Raw genomic sequence first — 22,791 nt, 5'->3', positions numbered from 1 at the left:
GTCTAATCCATTTGGCAATGGTCGCGGCAGATGCAGGCAAACCCTTTCTGGGGCCATCCGTGATCACAAAAAGTGAATCCGTCTTACGGAATGATTCCGTAGCTTTCAGGTATACTCTGATTGCCCGAACCACATCCAAGGAATGCAACGCATGTTCCCGATGATGCTTGGGCTGAGGACACAAGGAAGGTAGTACAATATCTTCATTCAGATGAAAATCTGAAACCACCTTAGGAAGAAAGGATGGCTTAGGATGAAGTACTACCTTATCCCTATGAATCACTAGGTATGGGGACTGGCATGATAATGCAGCCAGTTCTGACACCCTGCGAGCAGAAGTGATAGCCACCAAGAAGGCCACCTTCTGGGATAAAATAAACAAGGGAATCTCCCTGATGTTTTCAAAGGGAGGTTTCTGTAGAACCGACAAAACTAAATTAAGATCCCAGGGCGGTAAGGGCGCGCGGACTGGTGGAGCCAGGTGCCGCACCCCCTGGATGAAATTCCGCACCAAGGACTTGGTAGCTAAAGGTTTCTGAAAGAAGATTGCTAATGCTGAAACTTGACCCTTGATGGTGCTCAAGGCTAGCTTCTGCTCAACCCCTTGTTGCAAAAAAGCCAATATTCGAGTCACCGAATAGGTACGTGGAGGAAATCCTAAAGATTCGCACCACGCAATATAAGTCTTCCATGTGTGATAATAGACCTTGCTGGAAGTCGCTTTCCTTGCTTTAATAAGGGTAGGAATGACTGAAGCTGACAAACCTCTGTCCTTCAGTACTTGGGTCTCAATGGCCAGGCCATTAAAACCAGCGACTGTAAAGCACGATGGTAAATTGGTCCTTGAGACCACAGACACTCCCTGAGACGAAGTTCCCACGGAACGTCTGCGACTAGCCTGTCCAAGTCGGCCAGGCCGGCTTGACGAGGCCAGCCTAGAATTTCTAGGACCACTGGCGCTGACTGGATCTGAACCAGGCGTCCCTAGAGCTATCTGGCCCCGACCATCCGAGAAAGTCTGGTCGTTTTCTGTTCCCACACATTTATCAGATACCTGATTGCTATCAGGAAGGGTGATCTTTTCTGGTTGAACCTCAGGGACCGAAGTCACCCGGCTAGAGGCTTCTTGGCCTGTCTGGTCAACCAGATCCGATTCCTGTGGGGAATTGAGACTAATCTTAGGAAAAGGTAAAGGAAAAGATCTATTCAGGGAACGGTGACTACCGCTCCCTGTAGTACTTAAATGTTGGAAGGGAAGAATCGCACCGGTAGTAGTAGTTGATGCTCGATCTAATGTCCTGAATACCGGTGAAAACGTCCCCCCACCCTCAAACCGGGTGGGGGCGCACCTTCAGGCTGTGTACTCCTTTGCTTCGGGTTTGGCTGAGTTGGTCCTCTGTTTGTCGACCAGCCTTTCTTGAACCCTCCTGGAGGAGTCTTGCCTTTCCCGCTTGTTCCAGCCGGGCGTGCAAACCCTTTATGGGCGGTAAAGAAAGGTCCTCGCTTGTTGCGAGGTCCCTTAGCTTTAGCAGCCTGTGGCAAAAAAAGTGCTCTTGCCCCCAGTGGCATCCTTAATGATTTCATCTAGGGTGGCCCCAAATAGACGATTCCCCTGAAAGGGGAGATTCGTCAAGGTCTTTTTGGAACCTAGGTCAGCTGACCAGCATTTTAACCACAGCACACGTCTGAGGATTACCGCTGACATAGATGCATGCCCTAATAGGGGAGTAGTGTCCAAGGCTGCGTCACAGATAAACTGTAGCCCTTGTATAATCTGTTCCATCAAATCAGATGTTTCCTGGGGAATATCTTTTCCCCTAAGGTCTTGGCGTACCAATCTCGCCCATTCCGTAAGTGTCTGGGAAACTAGACCAATAACAATTACTGGTCTAAATGCTGACCCTATCAGAGAGAAGATAGTGTGGGACTCTGCTTCCATCTTTCGATCCACCGGATCCTTAAAGGACGAAGTGTCCTCCACTGGGATAACCGTGGCTTTATTCAGCCTGGAAATAGGTGGATCCACCACTGGTGGTACCGTCCATTTCTTAATGATGGATTCCTCAAACGGATAGCGTCTAGCAATACGCTTGGAAATAGTAAAGGTACGTTTAGAATGCTCCCATTCTCCTTTAATCTTATTACCAAAACACTTGGGTACAGGAAAAACCTTCACCGTTTTGATGGGCTTGTTAGTACCAAAAGGAATCTCTGTATCAGTTGCTTCTGCCGGTAAAACCTCAAGTTTTAAGGTTTCCTGCACTGCCACAACTAGTGCGTCCACCAATGCTTCTTCCTGAATTATAGCGGGAGAAGAAACGTCCTCCTCACTGTCTGAGGGAGCTTTACCTGAGGTAACAGCCCTTGCAGAGGGACCTGCAACTGCAGTGACCATCTCTGAATCTGAGTCAGAGGTGTCAGATAATATAGGGGTAGGCGGGGGTCGCTTCCTTGACCCTCGTCCCTGACAGGCCGCCTCCACCCGAGCCACCATAGACTCCAAAATTGCTGTAAATGCCTCTACACTCTGTGCACCGGCGGGTCCCGTGGCCCCCTCGAGGGAAACAGGTGGGGGAATTTGTGTGGCAGGGTCCATGATTATTCCAGTAACTTCCCGGATAATATAATTCAAAAATAAAAAACTTTTTTTTTTTTTTTTTTTCACAGACCCCCAGCGCTACAAAAGCCCCTTAGTGTTACCTGCTAGGGATCCCTATCGATCGAGAGAGAGAGAGAGATAGACCCCCAGGCTCACCACTTGATGCTCAGAGTTTAACTGCAACAGGTTACAGCGCTGTCTTGACAAACAGGAAGTCTTTTGGCTGGCTGCCCAGGAAGAAAGGAGGCGGCTCCGCCCCTCTGCACGCCTTCCGGCGCCTCCCCTAGCTCCACGAGGTGTTTGGATCACCTCAAACATGGCCGCCCCCATGCTGGAGACACGAGGCTACGCCAAAATGGCGGCTCGTGCAATCCAGCAAAAAAAATGGCGGCGGCCTGTACCGAATAGCGGTGTGCTGCAGGGCACACAACACTATCTCTGCATGGGGATTTTTGGCGTGGTTGGCGGTACCGGCCCTGGCGGACCTCATGGCCGTTCGGAAGGCCTGCTATAGCTGGAGATTTGACTAGGAAGGCAGTCTACATGTCCGTGGCTTCTGACTGGTAGGTACCTTATTCTTATCACAGTAAGATTCCCAGACTGCCACTGATTACAATCTTTTAAACATGTATACAATTAGATTGTTAGCTCCCAAACCAAGCCTCCTGGCTTTTTGCACATAAAATCACACTCAAAGTAGGGGGATCTGTGCCATGTTATAGGATAGAGGGGGACTCTATCTTACCATACAGAGAGGGGCCCACGTTCACCACAAGACCCGTCAGGGGGAAAAGGGGGAACATACTACTCACCATACCGGAACCAGGCGGGCACCAACTCCTGACAGTACCCCTCTCCACCGGGGCGGGAGGGCTGTCGACCAATACGGACGCCGTGACTCATGGTCTTTGGCGTTTCAGCGAGACGTTTAACTCGCGGGGTCAGTCCCTTAATGGGACTTTGTCACGGCCGACCCAGCGCGGAGCTATGGCCTGCACGCGCTCGTAGGCTGAACTGGGGTGACCACCGGATCTCAACATCCAGCCCGTCGCCCAGTTCAGCTTTCTTGCTTGAAGATCTCACAGGAACACTGGAGAAAAAAGCTGTCTAAAAAATCTTTTTAAGAAAAAAATCTTGCCAGGACCGAAGATCCCAGCAAGGTATCTAGGTCCTTACTCCTAACTAGACAGAAAATAACTGATTTGCTGAGGCAGAGAGAGAGAGGATATACCCTCTGGGACTGCCCCTAGGGTGTGGCCAGAGCATTTTAATTTCCTGTCTAGTCCTGCTCCTGTGGAGGCAACATAACCCGAAGGTGCTGTATCACCGAGGACTACCGTCTGTCAATGAGCGATAGAGAAAATACCACTTTATGTGCTCCTCCTCCTCCACAATCTACAAAAGCCAACTTTTTGATATTTGTTTTTTCTCATTCACAGTCCACACTGCCTCCATTATCCCTTGGGCAAGAATGACATGTAATCCTGGCTCCCGCAGCCTCCTAGGATATTCAAGTTACAAATATCAGGAGGCATTACCTTCCACACAGTGCTGGTGGAAGGATCTGGTGCCACATCAGTGGGTCAGTTGCAAGAACCAGAAAGCAAATGCCTGATGATGTAAAAAAGGAACATGGCAGTGTGGGACCAGCCGTATGCCAGATAAGTGGCGGATTACAGACACTGCTGGAGTCACTGGGCATGCGAGTTTGTTTATTGAGGATAACCTAGTAAAAGGGTTATAAAGAGATTTTAAAAAAATAACACACTGGTTCAAGATTCTTTTTGGTTTTGGAGAAGTCTTGATTACATTACCAAATAACTGCAAGCTTTTATAGTCTACCCGAACATACATTTTTATGGCTTTGGTTTGATATCAGATTTGTATACAACCTTTGTATTTCCAAGATTTAATTAGGAAAAGTTAGAAAAAAAAAAAGAATTTTCCTCTCATTATTCCACATTCCAACTTTTAGATAACTTGTGCACAGTCCGCGTGAAAAAATATTCTGTTTGTGTAAATTGAAGGTGTATTAAGATGAAATAAAGTTGCACTTGTACAGATTTGAAAGTACTGAAAATTTCGACTGATGTCCTGCATCCTTATGTGTTTGATGATATCAAGAGCATGAGAAAGTATATACACTTCGGCTCTCACACCTGTTTACCCCCTATGGACCAGGCCATATTTTCACATTTCCGCCATGTGTCTATTCATAAGTCTATAACTTTTTAATTACTTATGATACAGAAATGACACTTTTTTTTGGGGGGTGGGGGGGGGGGGGGAGGCACACAAACATGGCTTTTTTTCCTTATTCCAAGGTCCTCTGAGAATTTTTTTCAATTCATTGGCATTTTTAGGGGAAAAAGGAATAAAAATTTGAAAAACATTAAAAAATAAAATTTTCTCAAATTTGATCAGTAAGAGTTTGAACACAGGTACCATTACTGCGGGGAAAACATTTACATTTTATTCTGCAGATTGATAGTACTTAGTGTAACATTTTGATTTGGCTTTTTGTTTCTCCACTTTTTTTGTGTCATGTCAATACAAAGAAAAGAAATAAACATGAGAATATCTAAACATTTGTAATTGCAAGAATCTTCTGGGCGAAGCGGTGCATTATTTTAAAGAAATGCAGGGATGCCAATATTTTTTGACCATGACTGTAGATCTGCGAGATTGAGCCCTTTTTTGGTTTCACAGGGTGCTAATATATTGACAACAGATAATGGTTGTAGCAGCATTATACAAGTATGCATTCGCGCCTGGATAGTGTGCCTTCACTGTAAATACTGAAAAAAAAGTATCAGTGCAGGATGTAAAATTTAGAGCGTAATTGCTCAAATGTCCTAACAGTACCACTCTAATAAATTTGGGCAAATATTTAACTCTTCTATTATACCAAAGTTTAAATCCTGTTCATTTGTTAAAGCGGACAAAAAGCAAATATTTGCTTTTAGGCCAAAAGCAAATATTATATTAAAGCTTACCAATTCTTAGATGTATTGGCTGCATTCGTTTTCTTTTTTAGGCTTGGTTTCTATTATTTTCGCCTGGACATCCAGCCATTACATCTGTTGCTTTTCAACAGAAGAAGCTGTCCTGATGTAGTAGTTGGAGGGTTGAGACAAACCATTTAGTACTGACAGGGGTGCTTACAATGATCAGGTTTTATGTAGGTAAAACCTTTATTCCATCACAATAAAAAAAAAAAAAAAAAACACGTGACACTTCGTAAAAATTGTTATCTGGGATTCAGCTTCAATTTTCTTAGTATCTAAATCTGCTAGTACATCTAACACTCCCTCTCCCCCAGATTAATAATGCTGCTGTCCCATTCATTCAGAGTGGGGGCACTCTAATACAGGTGTGTTACTGATAACCAGGTAAAAACAGAGGCTCCCCCATATTCTGATTTATTATTATTATATAGGATTTATATAGCGCCAACAGTTTGCGCAGCACTTTACAACTTAGGGCAAACAGTACAGTTACGATACAATTCAATACAGGAGGAATCAGAGGGCCTTGCTCGTTAGAGCTTACAATCTAAAATGATTCCATAATGGAGAATATTGCATAAACACTTCAAAACCCTTGTGAGTTTTCATAGCTTGCCATGTTTTATCTAGAAGTATGCATAGTCAGCACTTTTTTAACAAGTTCCTACGACAGGTCAAGTGGTTATGTTAAAGGCTAAAAGTTCACCTTTAGAACATGTTACACTCATATTTAGGGTGTAAAATGCTCCAGCAGTCCCCCACCCTGCTGATCACTACACTCGTAGACCATCGACAATTCCTCCAGCTTTCTAGGGATATGCACAAAGCATATCCCTATATAGTGTTTAATTGTCTCAATCCAGAGCAATAAGCATCCTTTTCTGTCTGCTGTCCCATTTCTCTGCCATCTGCATGAGTCAGTTCTGACAAGTTTTCCTGACATTAAGCGAAAAAAAGTGACGGGGAGCTGACTGACAGCCTCAGCTCTGTTCCTCTGTGCTCTAGCTCCCCCCACCTCCTGGTTTTCTGGACGAGCTGTTTAAATTCTGTACTTTGAATGAACTGCAGATAAACAGGTACAACTTATGTGGAAGGATTTGATTCATCTCGGTTTATCACCCGAGGCCAGTCACTTCACTTGGTATATGTAAGGGTTTACAACCACTTTAATTAGTCCAGTTATTTGATATCTCATCACTAACAAGCTTCCCACCATTACAGGCAAGAGTTCCAAAACTATGTATAATTGTGAAAAATGTACTCACCCACATAAAGTGTACAGTTAGAGTGTACTAGGCTTTCAGTCCACAGTCGGCAGCTCTCGCTCTCTGTCAGGGACTCTACCCCATAACAATACTGGTAATCCATCTTGGTGAGCACAAAAACAGGAGTTTGCTAAGAGAAAAAAAACAGAAATCCTAGATCACCAAACAAGTAACAAATCACCAAAGTGAGGGTTTAAAACACAGAATAAAAAGAAGCAGCACAAAAACAGTCAAACTTGTTGCTGCTAGCCATAGCGTAACCTTCTAACATTACAGTGCCAAACCTTTCCAGCACACTTTAGCACCTTCCCAAACACAAAAAGGAAAAATCTAGAAAAACAAGATGGACTTGAGCGTAGAATTGGTCACAGCTTAAAGTTATATTAAACCCTCAGGTTTTTTTTAAGCACTGTCAGCAGCTGCTTTAATCACTTAGGCCCTTTTCACACTTGTGCAACTTGTCCTGCAACTCGGGACTGCAAAGTCGCATGACAAGTCGTGACCCATGATTTCCAATAAGTACCATTCATATCTGTGAGACTTCAAGTCGCAGCAACTTCAAAGTAGTGCCTGCACCACCCTAGCTGGACTTTGATGCGACTTGAGGTCTATAGACCTCAAGATTACACAGGCATTGCTTCAAGTCGCGTCAAAGTCACGCGACTTTCAGGTCAATCAAGTGTGAAAGGGGCCCTACTGAGTAGGCAGGTTCTCTAGCTTTAAATCCTTGCCTAGGTTCACGTTACATAAAGTAAAGGGGGGGGTCAGAAATGGGCACGTTAAACAGGGGGACCAGCTGGGCACTTTGCGGGAGTTGTTCCCATCACATGCAGAGTGACGCAAAAGAGTGAGTCCTGATGTGATGTGCTGTTCCCCGCTTGCCCCCCTTTTAGTCCATCCCATGTGAGGTTACATACAAGCACCTGGGATAGATAGGAGGGGTGGAAAAGAACAGCAGAGACACTTGCTGCTTCACTGCATCGCTCTGCATCGTTGGAAAGTATAAAAAAAAAGGGTCTGCTAGGTGGGGATGCAATGCAATTGATGGTTAGATAGCGGCGTAACACCTGGGGACTTCTCAAGGTACAAAACCGGTTTGAGAACTCTGTTCTATACATTGTGCAGAAATACATAGGGGCCAACTCAAGATATTTTTTATAAAAATACCTCATGCGATATGTAATTTCTGTCAATCCACTTCCTGTAAATATACAATTTAGTGAATTTAGGCACCCCAGGGCCTAGGATGGCAAGGTAATCCCCTGCTACTCCCTCCCCTCCTTTCTAAATTAACAGACTAGCTTGACACTGCACTGTCCACTGTTAACTCTTTCCTATGAAGACCGGAAGTTCAGGGAAGCAGTAGAAAAAGCAGGACCCAGCAGCAATAAAAGTTGTAAATTGCAAGTGCTGGGGAAGAATTTTAAATAGTTTACTGGGAAAGGTTTTTTTTTTTTTTTAAATTGTGTTGAATGTGTTTAAGCTAAAAAAAAAAAAAAAAAAAAGACTGCTGGTTTAATACTACGACTCCCTATAATTTTATATTTCATGTCAAGCATAAATGACAAATCAAGCTGTCAATATAAACCTAGAGAGCGCCAGGTAACATAACATTATTAAAAGCACCTTTAGGTCCTATATTATCCTGTCACTAAAATCACACACTGTAAATAGTCTTCCTTGTGATTAATGATGTGATACATGGTAATAACAATATACACAATTACATTTGTGTGTGTAGCAGCAGACAGCCCCAGACGTTCTCCTAGAAATGTGCTATTGGGAAGGCTCATATAGATTTAATCACTATTGTTTTCCCAGAAATAGAGCAAGTGCACATGAGTATGCATGGTTGGGCCATATTATTAAACACGCCGATGGAATACACATGCATACAATTTGTAGGTGGTTAGGACACGTGTCAAACACAAGGCCTGTTGGCTAAATCCGGCACTCCAGGCCATTTCATGTGGCCCTTACATCTCTGCAGGAGAGCTTCAGCCCTCCTCCAGACCCTGTACTTTCTGCTTTCCAGCAATGCCTCTAGCTTCTCAGCAGCAGCAAAAGGTAAGGGGGGTGCACTGTGAAGTAAGGGAGGGTTGGGAGGCTCTTGACATCTTATGTAAGGGTAGGGGATGCTCTGGACTTCCAGTCTTATAGATACAACCGGCCCTTTTGAGGGCAACCATAAAGCTGATGCGGGCCGCAAAAAAATTGAGTTTGACACCCCTGGGTTAGGACATCCAACTACCAGTGTCTATGTAGCTTTCCCCCGATGAGTGCCAAAGGGTACAACAATGTGTTGAATAAACGGCTTTAAGCTTTACAGATTCCACAGCAGTGAAAAAAATACTGGTTGTAAGTCTGTCCGTTAAGTAGAGACAACCCACCTTTTTAGTCACTTTTTCTGAATTTCGGCTCCTTGCTGTAAGATTAGTATGAACAGTGCTCTGAAGCAGCAGGAGGATGTCATCCAGACTGAAGAGTTTGTATACAAGGTTCTCATCAGGTGGCACGGTGTACTCACTCTCATCCTCTTCTAAGGCCAAGAGATCGTTAGGCAGCAAAACTAAATGGAAAAGACTCTCGTAAGAAGAGGATAGATAGATAGGATAGGCTAGATAGGATAGGACAGATAGGATAGGACAGATAGGATAGGATAGAATAGGACCGATAAGATAGGACAGGATAGGACAGATAGGATAGGACAGGATAGGACAGATAAGATAGGACAGGATAGGACAGATAAGATAGGACAGGATAGGACAGATAAGATAGGACAGGATAGGACAGGATAGGACAGATAGGATAGGACAGGATAGGACAGGATAAGATAGGATAGGATAAGCTAGTGTAGATAGGGTATATAGGGTAGATAGGATAGATAGATTTGCATAGAAATTGAAAAGACAAAAAAAAAAACAATTGTAAAAAGCCAATTAGGCAGAGGCATTAAGAAAAGGTCAGATATGACCATGAAGAAGATCATACATGACAAGCTAGATGCTCTGCACCCTGCACCAGCGATTTTATGTTGGCACCAACAAAAGCAGTTACAAAAAAGAACTGCAAACATACACATGCAGTTTTTAGATAAATGAGATATGGCACTGAAACTGAAAGACTTACCTGTCATGACATATACAACAAGAGGCTGCTACTTAACCTCCCTGGCGGTATTCCCGAGTGTGGCTCGGGTGGAATTTCAGTGCCATTAGCGGTAACCCCGAGCCACACTCAGGGTACTGCCAGGGAGAAGTCGCTGGATCCTGGAAGAGGTTACTAACCTTGTCACCAGGATCCTGCGATGTATTCTGGCAGTGTACGGCGGCCGGATTTTCCGCCTGATGCGGTGTGCCTCGGGTTCCATTCCCTGCGAGCGTCGTGTCACAGGGGGGTGGAACCGGCGGAAAATTAAAAAAGTAAAAACACACAAACATATGTAAATAGTTGGTTTGGGCTGCTCGTCCTTAAGAATTACATGCAAAATAATTGTACCGCTTTCAGCACCTAAAATCTGAAATAATCATACCGCCAGGGAGGTTAATGAAATAGTAATATAATAATTGGAGTGCCTATTCATACATTTCACATAACAGCTGTAGAGCTTTACAAACAGCCAGGCCAAAGATTAAAAAAAAACATTTCTCAGTCCCTTCAATTGTAATCCCTGGCGATGGTAGCGGATATAAAGTGGAACTCCAGACAGAATATGTTTTCTACTTTTGGTTGGAGTGGGGAGAGGTTAAAAGCTCAGTTTGTGCCCTCGTTTCAGAGTTTCACTTTTACTTTCTGTTCGGATGACCATGGCTAGTAAAACAGAAAGTGAGAGGAAAATCAAAAATTTTCACAACTGTCACTGCAACAGGAACTTAGGGGTCATCTCCAAATAGAGAACTGTTCAAGTGACAATTGTCAAAGGTAACATTTCTTCCTATTTTTGGGGAATTTCCAGATTCCTTGCAGTGTTTCTGGGATAGAAAGTAAGGTTAGATATAGCAATAAAATAAGGACATGAGTTCTAATCATTCCATTTTTAATGCTGTAAATATACCATCTGTATTCTGGCAAGATATTAGTGAAGAAATGAGAAACACAGAGGTGACAAAGCCTACATTTTTCATTACCTCTGGAGAGATCAGCAGTTCTTTTCCTCTGAGTCTCCTGTGATGAATCAGAAACCAAAACGGCTGCAGGCTGGCAGCGCACTGGGTTTTGAGGCAGCTGTTCTTTCTTCCCTGCATTTTGTGTGCTTGTGTGCTCCATCTTCTTTGTCCCAGGTTTCAGAAGCTGTGTTTGCATTTTCAGGATCTGCCCCAATGGGTCAACGTCACTTGAAATCTTCCTAGATTTCTTTTTGGGTGGCTGTTGCTGTATTTGTGCAGGAGAGGAAGTGGTGGCCCCACTCATTGAAGGAGGTCTCTCCCCAATGCTTTTGTTACAGTCATCATCAATCACAAGTCTATCCTCATCAGAATCACTGTGAGAATCACTGCTGGTGAAGGACTGGATGATTTGTGATTTACTGCTGGTTTCAGACATATCTGACACCTGCCCACTGCTCTTTTCTTGTTCAATTCGCTCTGAATCAATACCTTAAAAATAAAATAAATAAGGTTTGATATATTTTTAGGTTTTTTACGAAAAAAAAAAAAAAAAGTCATCCATCAGACTCCATTCCATCCTGAAAGTTTCAAGCTAATTGCCAGCTCTGGGGAAACACACCGACACTGAAAAACCATGGCATTATTGTATTACAGATATTGTAGATTCATTACAAAGTTCATCAATTTAAATTACCTATCTTAACTTGGGGTGTGTTATTTAAAGCCTCTTTCCCCTCATCTAGCTGGGAGCTGTTAGGGGGCTGTGATAAGAAATCTGGAGACTGGTCTTTTGCAGCATCTGACTTATCAACTTTCATGGATCCAAAAGTTTCCAGTTCTGTCACATCGTTCTCAAAATCTACTTCCTTGCGGTCACATGCAGGTTTCCTATCTGCGTACACTCTGTCTGCCTGAAAGAGTAACAAGAACAAAAAAAATGAGGAATGCGGGGGAATACAAAAAGGAGTGAAGCTTCATCTAACATGTTAAAGAACATGGTCTTTTTTAGTAAATCTCCCCTCAACTGTTCAATCCCAGAAGTCTTTGCATTCTGTTACTGAATTCCCTTAAAGTGATATTAAAAGGTTCAGATTTTTTTTTAATAACAAACATGTTATACTTACCTGCTCTGTGCAATGGTTTTGCACAGAGCAGCCCCAATCCTCTTCTTCTTGGGTCCCCTGCGGCGCTCCTTGCTCCTCCCCCTTGACCAGTGTGTGCTTGCTTTTATGCATCCATAAGACACAGAGCCGTTGCTCAGCCCCGCCCCCGCTCTCTCCTCATTGGCTCACTGGCTGTGATTGACAGCAGTGGGAGCAAAAGTAGAGATGGAGTTCCAGGACAGCCAAGACGCTCGTGCACATCACTGGATCAAGAGGGGACTCAGGTGAGTATTCGGGGGTGCTGTGGGGGGGAGCAGCACACAGAAGATTTTTTTACCGTCATGCATAAAAAAACCTTCAGTCTTTACAACCACTTTCAATACAAAGTGCTCTGTGCTTGAACAGGGGGAGGGGAGAAGAGAGGAGAGAGGGGCAAAATGGGCACATGTGACTCTGCGGCCTCAGAAGATAAAAGACCAGAGGGTTGGAGCCCCAAAAGTATAAAATGTAAACTGTAAATTAGTGAGAGATCCATGAAGCACCTTGTTGCATCTCGATGGACTTAATCCCTTTTAATTAAGCACACTTTACAAAGTAGCTGAATTCCTGGAGTTCAGATTCAAGGTAAATGCAGGGACCCACTATTTAAAGTTTACTTGCCCTGCTTGACACTTAAAAACACAATTCAGACATACAGAGTTTAGCAGACCTTTTTTCATGAGAAGTAAAAACAATACAAAACATAGTCTAGCTAAAGTACATTCACACTGGTACGACTTAGACCGCGACTTGTCAGGCTGACAAGTCGCGGTCCTCATGCTCCCATTGTGTAGTACAGGAGCCGTTCTAATAGGAGCGACACAAGTCGCTCCGACTTAGAAAAAGGGTCCTGTACTACTTCGGTGCGACCTGGAGGCGGCTTGCATTGACTTCTATTATGTGAAGTCCGTGCAAGTCGCGCCGAAGTCGCGCTGCACGCGACTTCACAGGTCGCCCCCTAAGTCGGAGCGACCTAATGTGAACGGAGACTGAGAGCCGGTTCACACTACTCCGACTTGGGACGTGACTTGTGTGCCCTCAAGTCGCCCCAAGTCTCTTGTCATTACAAATTCAATGTAAATGAATGAGAGCCGTCTTAATATGCACTACTGAAGTCACTCCGACTTCAGAAAAGGTTCCTGTACTACTTCAAGGCGACCTCTATCCGACTTGTGCACATAGACTTCAAAGGGAGTCGCCTCTAAGTTGGATCCTTATCTATTTTCAACCGATTGTGATCAGACTTTCCAGGAAGAAGAAAAAGATTGCTCAGGCATTCCCCACAGACAAAGTCGCCTATCATTTAAGTCTCTTCAAAGTCTCTTCAAAGTCGCGCTAAAGTCGGCGCTAAAATGTCGCTCCTACATGGGGCGACTGAGTCGGAGTAGTGTGAACCGGCTCTAATTTTAGCTAGCGTTAGAAGTTCTTCATATACTGCCATTGTAATCATCTCATGACTGCCTTGCTGATAGTGCTGGTTCTGTATAGCACATGTGCCACCTAGTGGTGTCTAATTGATAAAGCATCACTAGGGGTCTGAATGTCGAGCACAAACATGTCTGTTTTACGGTACTTTGAGGCCTTGTTCACCATAGGTTTTTAGTTTGTCTTTCCAAGTGAGTAAACAGCTTCAGAATAAACGGTCACTGGTCACGATCACAGTTCTTGATGTTGTGCAAACCCAAAAGGTGCTCAACTTTCATGCTGCATTATACCATGTCATTCCACTACACTGCTTCCACTAGTGGTTCCCTTTACAAAAATATCATTTGGAAACCCAGTGGATTGCCAGTCCATGTAAGTGGGGTGCTGAATTAAAATCTACATGAATACATATTGCATAAAAATGTGCAATATGCTGGGTATGGCTTTGTGGTCATATTGCAAGTACTATTAAAGTGGACTAAGACAGCACCTTAAAGGGTTAGTTCACCTTTTAAGAGAAAAAATAAAAATGTGAGGAGAAATGGTTTCACCAGAACTAGGAGACAACTGCAACAAAAAGCTGACACTTCTCCGCTTAACTAAAAAAGTCTCCACTTTGGATATAATTTCCATCAATTTTCTGTTCCTGCGAAAACCCCAACTACATGAAAATAGGAAGTGTGAGGAAATCTCCGTAAAGACACAGATAGGAAAATAGCCCACACAGAGGTTCTAACTTTTCCACTGTCTTTCTGAAATTACTAAAAAAACACAACATTTTTAGATGGAACTGCACTTTACGTTATTTAATCAGTCTGTCTATGACAAGCACAATTCTTCTGTTCCTATAGTGGGGCACAATACAAGGATGCTCCTATGGTCACCTTTACCCCCACTGACTATTAACAATGCTTTCTTAAAAAAACACCAGCATAGTGCGCATGCGAGCGGGCACGAGAGAGGACATGTCCTAGTCGTGCTCCACACACCACAGGCTACAAACCAGCTACCATCAGCGGCAGGGGACAGTGCGAGCGCCCCGAAAGACATCCAGGGAGACGGTGAGTCTGTCATGAGGCGGGGGACTGCTGGATTGCCCAGAAAAAGGCAGTACAAGCAGGGCGGCAAGCGGGACGCTTCAAGGCCTACCTCTGCTGGCAAAACACCCTTGCCTAAGATGGCGCCAGGCAAGCAGACTGCACGGAGCGGCCGGGACGCGGCCCTGGAGAGACCTCCGGACCACACATCTCCCAACCTGGCAGCTAATTCCCCCTATGGGGAGGACGTAGGAGACCCCTTCTCCTCTCAGACATCGGGGGGATCGGAGGGGAGTCCGGGTGCCGCGACGGGATTCCAGGCCCCATCCCCCGCCACCTCCCACGGTAGGCCTGAACTATCATGCTCCCCAGGCTCCTCAATGGACCGGAATATGACTGATAGAGCAGACTCCTTATTCAGCCAACCTAGCCCCCGGGTGTGGATTTGGCGCCCCTCCCCCCCCCCCCGGCCCCCTACTCGGGGGATGCAGTTTTACTGGCACGTTTCTCCACTATGCTGCAGCAGGAACTATCCAAGGCGTGCTCCATAATTACTACCGATATTAAACAGGACCTGCAAAGTTTTGGGGCAAGGCTGGACATTATTGAAAACAAGGTGGACGGCTCTCTGACAAGGGTTAACCAGAATACTAAACTAGTGACTGAACTACATGACAGGTTGGAGGAGGTGTACTCTAAAATCGAATTTCTTGAAAATAGATCGCGCCGCTACAATGTGCGCATCAGAGGTCTCCCCGAGACGCATCAGGACCTGGAGACGGCGGCTCATGACCTCATGAAGGACTTGATACCTGACATTTCCCCTCATCAACTTGAAGTGGATAGGGTTCATAGAGCCCTGACTGCACCACGGCAAGACGGTCTCCCTCGCGACATCATTTTGAAGCTGCATTACTACAAAATTAAAGAGAAGAGGATGTCTGCAGCTAGGAATCGCCAGGACCTCACCCTGTTTGGCTCCCCAATACAGCTCTTCATGGATATGGCCCCTTCCACGGTGCAGAAGCGCCGGACCCTCAAGCCTTTACTGCAACAATTGATAAACCACCATATCCAGTATCGATGGTCCTTCCCTTTTCGGCTCTCGTTTCCCTATAATGGCAAGAACTATTCGTTTTCTAACTTCCATGACGGGGAAGACTTGCTTCTGGAGCTGGGCATCTTATCCAGGGAACCACGCTCTTCGCCACAAGCTGCCCTACCTGATCGTCTTCTGTCCCCGGTCTGGTCCCATCGGGGCACTCCATCCACTAAGAAGAGCAAACGCAAGACCTGAAGTGTGATCGAGATCTTTTTCCACCTGCTTCCATTTCACTTTTAATTGCCTGTTTTATGTGTTTCATAATGTTTTTTCCCGGCCCTGTCAATCCTGGCTGACGTCGCGTTTACGGCGGAGGTTGGGTAGGAGCGGGATGGGTGGTATTGACGACCACCCCTTGTTTATACCTATTTCACCTTGCCCTGATGGCCTGAACTCCGTTGTCACAGATCATTTTGGTTTTATTTATTTTTTTTCCATGTTGTCTCCCTGCTGAGGGGGGGGGGGGGGGGCACGGCCGCCCTGGTGGGTTCGTCCTCCCTCCCGCCCCTGGATGGGGGGGGCGTGCCTCTGGGGTGTCCGGGCCCCCCTTTCTTTCTTTTTTTTTTACTAGAGGGGTCTTGAGCCCCGGTTGTTTTTTATTTTTACTGTTGCCTAATTCCTAGGTTCTATACAGGGGTGGTTTGCAGTCCAATCGACGGAGGGCCTGGCGTCGACCCTGCGCTCCTAGTTTTGGGTGCGGGGGCGGCTGGGTCTCTTGGAGGTTTGTTTATCTCAGGGACTTGGGCAGTCCTGGGGGGTGGGTCCCCCCTGACCCTCCGCCTTCTTATGTATCTTTCAGGTTGTGGCCCGGGGTGTTACCGTATGCCACTTCGGTGAATTTGCCCTTATCTTGTGATGGGGGCAACCTCAGGACACTTACCCCAGGTGTGGGAACTTGGGGAATACAAATCCCATGTATTTTATATTGGGTCTACTTTAATTGCCTTTTCGGCATGGGGGGGGTAACTCCTCCTGCCTGCTTTTGTATTCTCTTTAACTCTTTCTTTTCTCTTTTCTGTTCTTGGACCCCGACTCTGCGTGCCGGCCCCGCCATGATGCTCCCGGGCCCTGTGGATGGCTGGATTTCGAATGTTAGCCTGCTGCGATTTACTGTACTGCGACCAGGTGAGTGCAAACTACCAAACCACCATGTCACCTCTGGGCTTCTCTAAATTCTCCCTCATTTCCCATAATGTGCAGGGTTTTAATTCTCCAGTAAAGCGCACCAAGGCTTTCCTGCATTACAAACGTCAAAAAGCAGACATTTTGCTGTTGCAGGAAACGCACTTTTCAAAAACTTCGGCCCCGATACCTCTCGTCCTATTATCCTCAGTTTTATCTATTCTCTGGTCAGGACAAGAAGTGGGGGTAGTCATAGGTTTTTCTCGCAGGGTTTTTTTCACTCCGGTTACGGTGGTCCGGGATAGAGAGGGAAGGTAACCTTATGGTGGTAGGGCTTGTTAATGACCAACTTGTCTCTTTTATTTCCTATTATATCCCTAACTCAGGCCAGCTGGCATTTTTCCATGACATGTTGCGAACTCTGCTTTCCAAGGCACAGGGCAGGGTGATTCTGGGGGGCGATGGTAATCTTCCCCTGGAGCACACCTTGGATAAATACGTCCCGGGCAAGCCCAGATATAGACATTTGCCGAAGAACGGGCATAAATTGGGATTTGTTGGACCTCTGGAGGGAACACAATCCATCCCAGAGAGACTATACGCACTTTTCTCATGTCAATGGCACCTAGTCCCAAATAGACCATATGTTTGCCAGTTCAGCTCTTGCCCTATATGTGTGCTCAGCATGGATCCTGGCAACCCCCTGGTCTGATCACTCGCCGGTGATGGTGCCATTCACAGCCCTGTGGTCTAAACCGGGTCCGTCCCCGTGGCGGCTCAATGCGACCCTTCTGAATGACCCTGGGGTCCTGGGGGAGGTTGAACAAGACATAAAATTGTTTTTTCAGGAAAATTGTCCAGGGGATACATTTCCGACCATCACCTGGGCAGCACATAAGGCAGCGGTTCGCGGTAAATTGATCCAGATTGCGGCTAGACTAAAGCGCAACCGGGAGAGCACCATAAAATCGCAAGAATAAACACTGACCGCTTTACTCCATGAACAGAAGACACATCCCCTAGTGGACATTGGACATAAGATTGATGCTGCTAGACTGGCACTGAACCTGAGCCTCACGACCCAAGCTGAGAAAGGTCTTCGATGGTCCCGTCATAGATACTATACCATGGGAGACAACCAACCACGCTTTTGGCGAGGAAATTGGCCCCCCGCCCCTTTACGTCTGCACTACCCAGGTTACGATTGCGGACTGGTGCACCGTCCCGCAATCCTGATCTGCTTACGTCTATACTAAGCTCTACCAGGCTCCAGCGAATTATGATCGGGGACTAGCCGATAATTTTTTTGCGGACCTGAATTTGCCGTTGTCACAATCTCATATCGATCTTATGGACGGAGCGGTCACGGAAGCGGAGGGCTTGCATCCCTCCAAGGCCCCTGGGCCTGACGGTTTTTCTGGGGCGTATTATCGTAAGTTTCAGGAAGTCTTATCCCCTCATCTTTGCGCCTTTTTTAATGCGCTTCGTGCCGGAGAGTCCCTTCCACCCCAGGAAAACATGGCATACATTCATGTCCTTCCTAAACCGGGAAAGGACCATAGTACTTGCGAAAACTACCGCCCGATTTCCTTGATCAACTCTGACCTGAAGATATTAGCTAGAGTTATGGCTAACAGACTTGGTTCTTTTCTGGCCCGCTATGTACACCCTGACCAGGCTGGTATTGTCCCGGGTCGTCAGACCTCGGATCAGACTAGACGGGTCCTGGACATCATCTCAGCTATCCAATCAGATTGGGACGGGGAGGGTCCTCGCATGGGAATGCTTCTTTCGTTCGATATCCACAAGGCTTTTGATTGTCTGTCGTGGGACTACCTTTTCGACGTGTTGGCCCGCTATGGCTTTGGTTCTCCCTTTCTTACGGGCCCTGTATAGTACACCCAAGGCCGTGCTTAGGCTGAAGAAATAGGTTGCCCCCTATCTCCTCTCCTTTTTGTTTTAGCTCTAGAACCGCTAGCGATCAAAATTCGCGATTCACCGGACATCAAGGGGGGGTGGTCTGCGGGGGCATCGAACATAAGTGCGTCCTCTTTGCGGGTGATCTTCTGGCTATAGTTTCTTCTCCTCTTACAACCTTATCCAACTTATTTGCGTTGTTAGATACTTTCTCACACATATCAGGGTCACACATATCATGCTAACCAGGCAAAATCGCAAGCACTGAATATTTCCCTAGATGACAGGACAGTGGTTACGCTACAGCACTCATATAAATTTGTATGGCACTTTGAATCGCTACCCTATTTGGGCATTAATTTGACTCCAACCCTGCACACATTACACACGAAAAATTATCCGCACTTATTTGCCCGTCTGAAGGAGGACATGGACAGGTGGTCGCTACATCCCCCCTCGTGGTTTGGTAGATTGCATTCCGTTAAGATGAACGTCCTTCCGAGGGTGTTGTATCTGTTTAGAACTCTACCTGTTGCTCTGAAGAGGTCTGACGTGCTTAAGTTCCAGAGTCATAGCCTTTCATTCATCTGGGGGAATAAGAGACCTAGGGTGAACAAGTGAACGCTCTATACTCCTAAATCCAGGGGTGGGCTGCCGGACCTGATGAAATATTATTATGCTGCACAGCTGGCCCAGTTGGTAAAATTTCACACTCATCAGTCCCCTACGGCCTGGATGAGACTGGAGGCTAGCTCCGTCCCTGACCGGGAGATCTCTCATATAATGTGGTTGCCACCCAAAACTCGCCCTCCTGTTCTCTGCCCAGCCTTGTCCCCCTCCCTGGCCATATGGGATCGTTTGTCCAAATCGCATGGCTTTAGGTCTCTACATACCCCCTTGGCCCCCATTCTCGCTAACAGCGGGTTCCCCCCGGGTCTCTCCCCCAGATCTTTTCAATGGTGGACGAACAAGGGACTGATCCGTATAGCGGACTTTTGTGATCATAAGGGTATCCTTAAGCGACAGAAGTTGATAAACATGCCTTGCCTATATCTGAATATTTTCGGTTCACTCAAATTAAACACTATTTGCGGTCACTGTCTCTCCTCTCTGACCTGACCACTATGACTTCTATGGAATTTCTGTGCCGCAAATATGACAAACTACAGGGTTATATCTCCATGATTTATAATGTGTTGTCTGACTCGCCTCTGAAACTTCCTTATATGGACCGTTGGGAAACTGATATCCAGGACACCATTGATTTGGCGGACTGGCGTATCATGGCTCAGGTCAGATCACTGATTAACACCTCAATCACAGAAGCCAATAATAAAGGTACTACTGCGCTGGTATATGGTGCTGGCTAGGATTGCATCTTTTGTGCCTGGAGCGTCTCCTCTGTGTTTTCGTGGTTGCGGTCAGGATGGTACTATGTTCCACATTTGGTGGCAATGCCCCAAGGTGAGACGTTTTTGGATTAGAGTGCATAATTTCATATACACCCTAACGCAAGTTAACCTGACCAAGTCCCCGCAGCAGGCCCTTTTGGGCCGGAAGGTGGACACGGCCATGAGGGCACAGAGAAGGCTTATAACTTTTATTTTTACCACAGAAAAAATTACGATTGCTAGATCTTGGAGGTCTCCTGTCCTGCAGTTTGAGCAGCTTAGGCATAAATTGTCCTGGATCATGGTGAATGAACGGCTGTCGGCTCAACTAGATGCGATAAAGTATGGGAACCGTGGCTCAGCTATCTAACTGGGAGCGTTTGTGGGCCGTGCATGGGTCCGGGGGCGGGGCACGGGGTTGGGTCCACTCCTTTCTATTGCTTTTCCTTCTTTCTCCCTACCTCTCACTCTTGTCTTCTTGATGAATGTCTTTCTAAGGTTTACTCAGTGGTTGCACAATGCTGCATACAAATTTGTTCTGGTTTCAACATGGCCTGGTCATAGCAGGTTGATTATTTGCGGTTGGCCTTAAGTGCTCGCATCCAGTGTTGTAGTATACTGTGGATCAAGGCTTCAGAATCACCATTCCAATAGTAACTTAGGGTACCATGCATATACCATTTTTCTTGTTCAATGCAGTATGGATCTTTGTTGTATTTCTTCTGCTTGCCCCTCTGGGGCTATTACAGCCGACTGATGTGATTGTTATACCACTGTACAATGTTTTCTATTATTGTTTCCTATGTTTATACTTTGAAAATTTTTCAATAAAAATCATTGAAAACTAAAAAAACACCAGCATTTTTGGGGGCTTTGAGTAGAGAAAGATAACAACCACTGTCAGATTTTTATTGTTGCCTGTGTCACCATCAGTTTGCTTTCCTTTCCTTCCCCAGAAACACGACAGTAGGGGGGGAAGAAATCTCCCCAGAAAGAGATCTGACAGCTGCCTCCTGGTACAAGCCTGTAGGAGTTACACAGACAAACCCAGGCAAACTCAACATATTTCACATTTATACAAGACACACCACATGTCCCTCACTTCTCTACAGAAAGTCGATGTTATAAGTCAGTGGTCTGCTAACTGCGGCTCATGGGCTGGATGCTGCGCTTTGGTCACTATTCATTCCACTGCCACTAACAATAGGGAAATATTCCTCTCAATGACACCAATGATGGGGCATAACTTTTCCCTCTGACCCAATTATGGGGCACTATTCCTCCCACTAGATGTTTTGGATATAAAAAGTCAACACACCCTTGTCAAAATGTCAGGTTTCTGTGATGTAAAAAAATGAAACAAAGATAAATAATTTCAGAACGTTTTCCACCTTAAATATTACCGATAAATTGTACAACTCAGTTGATCAACAAACAAATCTTTTAGGTGGGGGGAAGTAAAAATAAAAAACAAACTAAAATATGGATGCATAAGTGTGCACACCCTTAAACGAATACTTTGCTGAAGCACTGTTTGATTTTATTACAGCACTGAGTCTTTTTGGGTAGGCACATCTTAACTTGGCAATATTTGCCCACTCTTCTTTGCATTAACAACCCAAATCCGTAAGATTGCAAGGGTATCTCCTGTGCGCAGTCCTCTTCAGATCACCCCACAGATTCAGGTCTGGGCCCTGGCTGGGTCATTCCAAAACTTTAATCTTCTGGTGAAGCCATTCCTTTGTTGATTTGGATGTATGCTTTGGGTCATTTTCATGCTGAAAGATGAAGTTCCTCTTCATGTTTAGCTTTCTAGCAGAAGCCTCAAGGTTTTGTGCCAATATTAACTGGTATTTGAAACTGTTCATAATTCCCTCTACCTTGACTAAGGCCCCTGTTCCAGCTGAAGAAAAACAGCCCCAAAGCATGATGCTGCCACCACCATGCTTCACTGTGGGTATAGTGTTCTTTTAGTGATGTGCAGTGTTGTTTTTGCACCAAACATATCTTTTGGAATTATGTCCAAAAAGTTCTACCTAGGTTTCATTAGACCATAACACATTTTCTCACATGCTTTTGGGAGACTTCAAATGTGTTCTTGCTAAATTTAGCTAGGCTTGGATGTTTTTCTTCTTAAGAAAAGGCTTCCGTCTTGCCACTCTACTCCATAGCCAAGACATATGAAGAATACAGGAGATTGTTGTCACTTGTACCACACAGCCAGTACTTGCCAGATTTTCCTGCAACTCTTTTAATGTTGCTGTAGGCCTCTTGGTAGCCTTCCTGACCAGTTTTCTTCTCGTCTTCTCATCAATTTTGGAGGGACGTCCAGTTTTTAGTAATGTCACTTGTGCCATATTTTCTCAAACGATGATGACTGTCTTCACCGTGTTCCATGGTATATCTAATGCCTTGGAAATTCTTTTGTACCCTTCTCCTGACTGATACCTTTTAATAATGAGATCCCTCTGATGCTTTGGAAGCCCTCTGTGGACCTGGGCTTTTGCTGTAGGATGGGACATAGGCTCCTTTCACACGGGCTGTGCGCCCGATGGAGTCAGTTTTGCTCAGCGGGGATCGATCCGCCAATCCCCGCTGAACTAGCGGATGACAGCTCTGTCTCCGCACTCCTCTGCATGCAGAGACGGAGCTGTAAGAGCCCCGCTCTCCTCTATGC

At 45.5% G+C, this 22,791-nt stretch overlaps 1 protein-coding gene across 1 annotated transcript in view; it reads right to left on the bottom strand.

The window, feature by feature from the left end:
* ICE2 (interactor of little elongation complex ELL subunit 2) overlaps window positions 1-22,791 on the bottom strand; it is a gene marked incomplete at its 3' end in the record, with an annotated part of 175,514 nt that overhangs the window by 70,261 nt on the left and 82,462 nt on the right. Inside the window, 4 exon segments of the mRNA XM_082253504.1 lie at window positions 6,873-7,002; window positions 9,263-9,441; window positions 11,000-11,467; window positions 11,673-11,889. Coding sequence (XP_082109630.1) covers window positions 6,873-7,002; window positions 9,263-9,441; window positions 11,000-11,467; window positions 11,673-11,889 — 994 coding nt within the window.

The sequence above is a fragment of the Pelophylax lessonae genome (genome assembly GCF_965119305.1).
Source record: "Pelophylax lessonae genome assembly, chromosome: 4".
Classification (NCBI taxonomy): Eukaryota; Metazoa; Chordata; class Amphibia; order Anura; family Ranidae; genus Pelophylax; species Pelophylax lessonae.
Note: the sequence above shows the minus strand (reverse complement) of the source record. Positions and strands in the feature narration are given on the sequence as shown.